Genomic DNA, 9,105 nt, shown 5'->3' with positions numbered 1-9,105 from the left:
CATACACCTTGCGATCATCAGACAACACTTTTCGTCCGATGATCAAACCGTCATACGATTTTGGTACGGCGGCCCCATCCCGCCCCGATTATCACAAGATTGGATCAGCGGTAATTAGAAGAAAGCAGCTGGACGAATTGCGGTAATCGACCGCATGTATTTTCGTCTGCGCATGTGCAGTGTAGATTGTACGAATTTTGACTATGTAAATACCACCAACCTTGCGAAAATCGTACGATTGACCGAAGTTTTCTAGCCTGCTTGTTAGTCAAAAGTCGATCGATTGTACAGTATTTGCGGTTGTACACTGCCCATCAACCTTACGAATATGGGATGAAAACGCGTTCACATACGAAAATCGGACGGTATTCGTAAGGTGTATGGTCACCTTAAGGCTATGGCACATTGGTGTGTTTTAAAAATGTGCTTAACCACCTTCCGTCTATGGCCGTTTGTGAACGGCCGCACAGGAGTCTGCTAGGATCGGGAGGGCGCCTTAAGATGTCCTGCCCCCTCACAGGGAAAACTGTGAGCATGTAAACAGCCAGCGATTGCTGTTTACATATAAGCGATCAGGCGTCTCTAGAGATCGCTTGCAGGAGCTGCTTCATCAGCTTCTCTGGGGGTTCCCTAGGTGTCATCAGAGGTCTTAGAGACCCCTGATGTCTCCATAAAAGGGACCTGTTTGGTGAACTGGCTATCACATAGGGGATTTCTTAGTCCCCTATGTGATAGCAATAAAGTTGTCTAAAAAAAATAAAATAATTCAAGCATTAAAAAAAAATAAAGAAGCTAAAAAATATATTCACAAATAATAAGAAAAAATAAAAAAATGTTTTAAAGACCCCTGCCCCCCCCACATACACACGCAAACATGTGTCGGGTGCGCCTATGTACAAAAGCAACGATTGCGCCCATTATGCCGCACATGTCACATATCGCCGCGAACCTCGGAGTGAGAGCAATAATTCTAGGGCCATCAATCACTGATAACACTAAACTGATGAGCGGTAAAAACTTTTAATGCGTCGCCTATGGCCAATTTTGGTTGTGGTCGTTTTCTGCGATTTCGCGGGCATGTGCAATTTTAAAGCTTGACATGTTTGGTGTCTATTTACCCGACGTGACCCTGTCTTTTATATTTTACCAAAAAATTGGGGTGATAATAAATGTTTCATAACATTTTATAGGGACACGTTTTTTTTTCAAAATATAGGGTACTTTTTTTTGTTATATAGTAAAAAATAAAAACCCCAGTGGTAATTAAATACCACCAAAAGAAAGCTCTATCTGCCCCCAAAAAATTGTATGAAATTCGTTTCAGTACAGCTTCGCTTGACGGAATAAACGTCAGTCAAAGTACTGCAGCGCTGAATACTGAAAAATGGCCTGGCCAGAAAGCGAGTGGAACACCATAGTCTTCAAGTGGTTAAGCTGGCCATATACCTTTTAGATTTTTCTCATTAAGTGCTGAATGGCAGGAATCAATTAAATTCCCCAGACATAAACCGTATGGAGGAAGCAATCTCCTTTGCCAGCTATTGTATTCAATAGCCAGTGGGACGCGTGGCTCCTGAATACCCGAACTGTGATAGCGTCTGATTGGATGTAGTCACTGTTCAGCTGACAATTTTCTATCAGGATTCCTTTTTTTTTTTCCTTATGTCAAGCCAAGTGGTGCCAACAGGGCCACCTACAGCTCAAATTCCTCCTGAATCAGCTGAAATTCGAGTAGTGCATGGCCAGGTTTAACGCACCACTGGATGTGGGATTCCAAGAGCAAATCCAGTTTCCACCTCAATTTTCAGACCTTTTCTTTGTGGCCCTTATTATTCATCACATTTCATCATTATTGATAAATCCTGCTTTATCACATTAAGTTATGTAACGATAAAATGGATATTTGACTGCATATAACTGTGGATTGTATGCACAGAATGTACCTGAATCTTTTTGTTTATTGCATGAATAAATCAGGTGCCATTTAGCCTAAAAGTCCATCTTACCTCATTTTCCCCCCCCCCCCAATCCTTCCCCATTTTATACAATATAAATATTGTTTTCCTTATTTTGCTGTAAAGACTGATGTTACCCGATTTAACACTCCATAGCTAGGCTTCAGAAATATGGCGCTCCTACTGAAGACACATAAACACTATATGTCCCTTATCTACATTCTGTTAGTTGTTCATCTTCCCCGCTGTACGTTCTGCACGTGCCATCTTACAACCAATCAGCGCTGTGTTATTAGATACTAGAATCACATGAACGTAGCCTAAGCTTTGAATGATGGGTAAATTGTCCTATCGGAGTTGAGCGTGTAAGACCCGCCCCCGTGGAGGTTTGAGAGAGAGCGACTGAGCTGCGGTGTCATGCTTGTTTCCGGTCACCCAGTCCAGGTTGTCTGTGGCATGTGCCGGTGAAGGTCGGAGAGGTGTCAGTGTGTGTGTTTTGATACGGAAGCATTGGCGTGTGGTAATCAAGGCCCGGTCTTTTTGTTCTGAGGTAGGCAGCACTTAGGAAAATATTGTTTTAAAAGCAGAATCTAATCCATTGGATAAACAACATAGTATACAGACTGCTCGTGTGCTAACTGTTTGTAATGCTAACAACCCCATCATGTTGACACTCCACACTTAGGATTCGTTCACCCCATGTCTGTTGGGATATGATGATACATAGATCAAGCAAAGGCACATTGAAAAATGGGTCCTGTTCATGCCATAAAATTGCACTGATCTGCAGTTCACTGCACGGTACTTAATGTCATGACGCACTGTTGTGCATAGAGCTGAGTAAAGTAAGACTCCGTTCACACCCAGCGTTCTGCAGCGCTCATTCTGCCTTAAACGCTAAAAAAACCCAAAATAAAATCCCATTAATTTTTATTGCCATGTTCAAATTTGAGTGTTTTGTTACTTGTAGCAAAATGCCAGTTGATGCAAAAAGTGCTACTTTTTGGCAGATTAAGCGCTTCTTGGCCCCATAGACTTCAATGGAAGTGCTCAAAAATGTGCATTTGCCCATTTATATCAATGTGCCACAATCTGCTCACTAAAACGTGTGACTTAATGTGTGTGTGCGTGTAAAACGCACACACAAGCACTGTCACCTAGGTGTTAAAGGGTTATTAAACCCTTCGGTGTTTTTGCATATATCTACTGCGTCTTTAACTCCTGTGTCTTTCCCGCACGCTGAGTTTAACTCCTGTGTCTTCCCCGCACGCTCCCGTCCGAATATGTGATAGTTCTCGGGCGGCCGCAAAGCATCTTGCATGCGCAGTTCACATGTTCGGCCAGGAGACGAGGAGAGACACAAGGTAAGTATATGGACGCATGCACCCGCATGCAGACACCGTGGGACAGGAAGTGCCAGCAAGGACAAAGGAGTCGGAGCTGGATCGGAGAGCCACCGCATCGCTGGAGGGACAGATGAAAACGACAGGAAAGAAGATCGGATTAAGAAACATCATTTAAGGTAAGTGCTTTAACCTCTTGCTGACCGGGGTGTTTACACCCCCTTCCTGGCCAGGCCATTTTTCAGTATTTAGCGATGCGGTACTTTGACTGACATTTATTCTGTCATGCAACGCTGTACTGAAATGAATTTGATACCCTTTTTTGGGGACACATAGAGCTTTATTTTGGTGGTATTTAATCACCACTATGGTTTTTTTTTTTTTTTTTACTGGATAATAAAGTACCGAAAATTTTGAAAAAAAACCTGTTCTCTCTACGTTTATGTTATAAACCATTTATTATTACCCAATTTTTTGGTAAATTTATAAAAGATGGGGTCACGTCGGGTAAATAGACACCAAACATGTCAAGCTTTAAAATTGTGCGCACCCGTTAAATCGCAAAAAACTTCCATACTCAAAATTGACCATAGCCGACGCTTTAAAAGCTTTTACTGCTCATCAGTTTAGTGTTATCAGTGATTGATGACCCTAGAATTATAGCTCTCATTCCGAAGTTCGTGGCGATATGTAACATGTGCGGTGTAATGGATGTAATCAGCGTTTTCGCACGTAGGTGGGCTTGACGCATGTTTGCATGTGGGGGTGGGGGACTTTAATTTTTTTTTAATTTTTTTTTATCGCTTTGATATGTGTTAATTTTTTTGTAAAATTTTTTGAAACTTTTTTCTTTTTCCACTGAACTTTATTGCTATCACATAGGGAGCAAACAAGCTCCCTATGTGATAGCCAATTTGCAGTGACAGGTCCTCTTTATGGAGACATCAGGGGTCTTTAAGACCCCTAATGTCACCTAGGGACCCCCAGAGAAGCTGATGAAGACTTGCTTCACCAGCTTCTCTCCGGTTTCTGTACCGGAGAGTGACACTGAATGCAGGCAGTGATGTAATACACATCACTGCCTGCATTCAGAAGAGGAGAGGAGATCAAACGGAGCTCGTGTACCGAGCTCCGTTTGATCTCCGGCCGCAGAGCTGCTGTGCTGGTCCCGGGCTCAAACCGGGAACAGCGGAGCCCGGGATTGCCAGCGGCGGCGACGGGGGGAAGCACACCAGCACGCTTAATACAAGCGATTGGGCGTCTCTACAGATGCCTGAACGCTTGTATGTAAACAGCCATCTCTGGCTCTGTTTACATTCAAAGCCGGATTCCCGGTGTTCTGGACCCTATGTACCTTCCAAAAGTGTCTTCGGCATTCCAAGGATCACAAGAAGTGATTTTTTTTCCCCATCCTTCTGCTGTTCCCCTGAAAAGGAAGAACGGTTCAGTTTTTTAGATGTGAAAGGTGTCTTTTGAGATATTTGGAATTGACTAATGATTTCAGAAGATCTAGCCATCTTCTAGTTTTGTTTAGTGACCCAAAAAAAGAAAGTGCTTAAGGCCTCTAAGATTTCCATTGCCAGATGGATTAGAGAAGCAATACTTCATATGGCAGCATGGGTCATCAACCTCCAGCTAAATCTCATTCTTCAAGATCAGTGGCAGCATCATGGGCAGAGAGGCCAGGAGCCTTATGTGAAGAAAGCTTGCAGTATGATTGACCAAACCATGCTTTTGTGAAACTCTACTTAGTGGAACTCTTATCCAGCCAAACTTTGGCCTTTGAAAGAGGTTTTACAGGTTGTTGTTTACCCTAAGGTATAAAGGTTCCTTGTTTATCCTCTCAGCTTGCAGTCTAGGAAGATGATTATGGGAAAACCAAGGTTAAAGTGACATTAAAGTAAAAAACATGTTCCCCTCCACCCAATGTTAATTTAAAGCACTTGCCTTTAAATGATGTCTCTTAATCCGATCTTCTTCTTTCCTGTCGTTTTCATCTGTCCCTCCAGCGATGCGGCGGCTCTCCGATCCAGCGCTGACTCCTCTGTCCTTGCTTGTACTTCCTGTCCCACGGTGTCTGCATGCGGGTGCACGCCGTCCATAGACTTACCTTGTGTGTCTCCTCATCTCCCGGCCGAAAATGTGAACTGTGCATGCGCCCGCCCCAAGATGTTTTGCGGCCGCCCGAGAATTTTCACATTTTCGCACAGGAGCGCGGGGAAGACACGGGTAAGTATTAACCTATTTATCTACTGCTTGCTAGCAGTAGATAAATGCAAAAAAATAGAGGGTTTATTAACCCTTTAAACTTACCAATAATGGCATTTCCAGGACTATGTCTTTATTCCCAACCATGATTTCCTCTACTTTGTAGGCTGGTTTGTTGGTATGATTTTTCCTTTCGTGCACCCTGGTGGCTGTTTTAATTATGGTTTGAATTTCCTGTTGAAAGTTGAGCCAATCATTTCTCAGGTAGTCCTAGAAGATTCCTGAAAATGTATTTTTTTGGCAAGTAATCTGCACGGATAAAGTATCTGCTCTAAGTAACAACAGAACAAGGTAGTTCTTAGGTCAGGTCCCAAGGTTTTGTCTGCTCCCCTTTCCTTGATATACACAATCATCACTACAGAGATCATGCTGCTGATCAGAATAACATCCTCTGACACTGCACCTGCTAGCTACAAACAATAGAGATCTGGAGCAGTTGTAGGGCTGCAACAACTAATCGATTATAATCGATAATGAGAATCGTTGGCAACGATTCTCATCATACATTCATTTATTTTCGATTAGTTGATGCCGCTCTGCTCCTCTGTTCTCTCTGCTGATGCTGGCTGCAGCAGTCTGTGTCCCTTTCAATCTCCGCTGCTCTCCCTGCTTGTATCGGCAGATGCAGCGGGGACAAAGACCACTGCAACTCTCATCAGTGACTGGAAAAAATAGCTAGCCTGCTATTGGATATTTTACATTGCAATAGCTGGCTGGCTATTGCACCTGCCCACTGCCTGCTGTCAGCAGTGGGGGACCTGAAGGAGAACTTTCTCCTTCAGTTCCCTCCTCTGCTGATTGACAGCAGGCAGTGGGTGGGTGCAATAGCCAGCTTGCTATTGGTTATTGCAGTTTAAAATAACCAATAACAGGCTGGCTATTGCTCCCAGCCACTGCCTGCTGTGTTGACATTCAGCTGCCCCAGCAGCTGAATCCAGTGAAGTGGCAAGGTGACATTAGGGGTCCCCCCCCCCCCGCCTCCCAAAAAAAATTTGAGTCCCCCAACCCTCCAAACACATGTATAGTAACAGAAACACAGGTTGGGTGCACCTACATAGAAAAACGACGATTGTGATACACATCAGGTATTGCCGCTTATTTTATATTAAATTAAGGATGGTATTTTTTTTTCTTTTATCCGATTAATCAAAAAAATAATTGGCTAACTAATCGATTATGAAAATAAATGTTAGTTGCGGCCCTAAGCAGTTGTATAGGGTGCTGTGCCCCATCTTGTCGGTCTATCATCTCTCCCTCCTTTCCAGACACTCTAGTTCCCAGATTAACCGACCAATCACAGTAGACAGGCTACGGCGTCCACTAAGGTGGGGAGAGAATGGTGACCGGTTCACACACCAGTCGTTGGAGCTCGGCTCCTCTGTCACTATATACATTCATGACCAAATGTTTTGAGAATGACACAAATATTAATTTTCACAAAGTCTGCTGCCGCAGTGTTTAAGCCCTCGTTCACACCTGAACGTTTTGTAGCGCGTTCTACGCTCGACGAACGCTCTACAAAACGCTCAAAAATATAAATCCCATTGTATTCAATGGTCTCGTTCCCACAGAAAACGGACGTCGTGTGAACAGGCCTTAAAGGAGCCCTCAGTTACCGTGTCACAAGCGCTACGAGAGACGTGGGGGGCGGGGGAAGGCTGACAAAAGCCCAGGCGCCAGGGCGCAATTTCTAGTCACCATGGCGACCTGGAGGCTGGGATTTGTCCAGCTCTGAGTTAGTGAATGTTCGTATGATGCATGTTCAGTAAGATGGTAAACCAGTGCGTGCGAAGGCTGGAGCTCTCCATACTATTACTATGCTCCTTGCTAGAGGTGGGTATCGCAACTGGGGCCGGGACATGCATGCTATTATAGAAGGTTCTGACTCAACTGCTCACATGTCACTGCTTACAAAGTTTGCATATATTTACAAATTTAATAAGGCAGGGACGATTACAGGAGAAAAAAATAAGCTGACTATCCTTAATTCTATTATTTGTATAGCCATGTCTAAGGCTTCTCGGGCTGTTAAAGCTGCAAAGAAAACAGATGTTGCTGGTGTGATTCGAGCAGTCTTAGGTGCTGGGCAGGCTGCACCAGGACCCCCTCTAGGACCCATCTTGGGACAGGTAAGTAGAACTCAGATCAGCATGCTGCATTGCATAGGATAATTTTATACGCATTTACATGAATTTTACTGATGGACAGAGTGACCGAACTGCAGAGAATGATTGCACTTCACTGATATAATTTTAGGGGGTTTTTTTCCCCCGTTTTTTTTTTTTTGTGTGAAACTGTCACAAACCTGTCATATTTGCAAATGTGTGGTGGTTATATATTCATCCTTGGGATTATTGTTGCAAAGTGGCCTTGCCTCCATTTGATCTGAACTCATTGATATGGTGTTTTTTTGTTTTTTTTTCCTACAGGAAACAAAAACATTTGTAAGTCCTATAATTTAAGCAAAATTCCAAGATATTTTAATTGCATTTAGCCGCTACTACCAAGTCACACAGCAAAGCCACAGAATAGCCCGAGATGTCATCACCAGTATTCAGAGCTTGTTACTCTGCAGCTTCAACGCAGCTCAGTAGAGCCTGTTTACAATAAATTGTAGTATAAATTCACTTTTTTTTTAAAGTTGGTGTCACTATACCCAGATTTAAAAAAAAAAAAAATCTTAATACCTTGTTTTGTCATTTTTGTTTTCCCTTCTAATGGCATTTTGCCACAGCACATCACCAAAAATTATTTTTTTATTCTTTGAAGTACTAACTTTCTTTAGGAGGCTGGATACATTCGCTCTACATGGTCGTACTGTATGTGGGAACATAGCCACCCTCCTTGACATGCTCCCGATATGGAAGTAATATGTGCCAGCGCTGGCATCTATAAATAAACAAACAAACCCCCCAAAACGGTTCATTAATAAAATGCCTGCCAACACAGCACTGCTCACAGGCTTCGGTATGCGTTTACTGCTTCTACCAGTATGAATGAATATTAGGGACGTGCACTAGGGCTGAAACAACTAATTGATAAAGTTGATCGATAATGAAAATCGCTTTCAACGCTTTTCATTATCATTAGTTGGGCTGCTTTAATCTCCTCACACCCTCCCCCTCCCTGCTCAACACCTCACTCGCAAGCAAATGCCTCGTTGAGTGCAGACTGACAGTTGGGGCACTGCCCGAGGACCCGCGGCCTCCCCATGTCTCAGCCTCCTCCCCGGGCTGCTCATTGTGGACTGTGGACGGGCTGAATCGGGCCTTCCCAGGGAAAAGTATTGTGGAGTCCCAGCGAGCGCTTAGCTGAGCGCGGACTGACCATTCAGGCACTGCTCGAAGACCCTCAGCCTCCTTCTCTCCTGGCTGCTCATAGTAGACTGTGGGAGGGCTGCATAGCAAGGTACAACCAGTGTAAGTAGAGTGTGCGCGCGCGCAGAGTGAGTGGGAGTCGGTGGCATAACAACTGGGGGGAAGATGGTGTGGCTGCCCCGGGCACAAAGATGGGGGGGGGGGGGGGGGGGGGGGGGGGGG

The 9,105-nt window shown here is 44.1% G+C and overlaps 1 protein-coding gene across 2 annotated transcripts in view; it reads left to right on the top strand.

The window, feature by feature from the left end:
- The first annotated feature begins 2,347 nt into the window (after positions 1–2,347).
- Positions 2,348–9,105, top strand: part of MRPL11 (mitochondrial ribosomal protein L11) — a 19,488-nt gene continuing 12,730 nt past the window's right edge. The window contains exons 1-3 of one of the 2 annotated variants that reach the window (XM_018552871.1): positions 2,348–2,489; positions 2,790–2,794; positions 7,550–7,695. In XM_018552871.1, coding sequence (XP_018408373.1) covers positions 7,573–7,695 — 123 coding nt within the window. In that variant the 5' untranslated portion in view covers positions 2,348–2,489; positions 2,790–2,794; positions 7,550–7,572. Of the gene's footprint in view, positions 2,506–2,789; positions 2,795–7,549; positions 7,696–9,105 lie in introns of both variants that reach the window. The other variant, XM_018552870.1, reaches the window with a different exon arrangement.

This window comes from Nanorana parkeri, unplaced genomic scaffold (genome assembly GCF_000935625.1).
Source record: "Nanorana parkeri isolate BGI_ZX_2015 unplaced genomic scaffold, ASM93562v1 scaffold99, whole genome shotgun sequence".
NCBI classification, from domain to species: Eukaryota; Metazoa; Chordata; class Amphibia; order Anura; family Dicroglossidae; genus Nanorana; species Nanorana parkeri.
The sequence above is the reverse complement of the archived record's forward strand: the minus strand, read 5'-3'. Positions and strand labels throughout refer to the sequence as shown.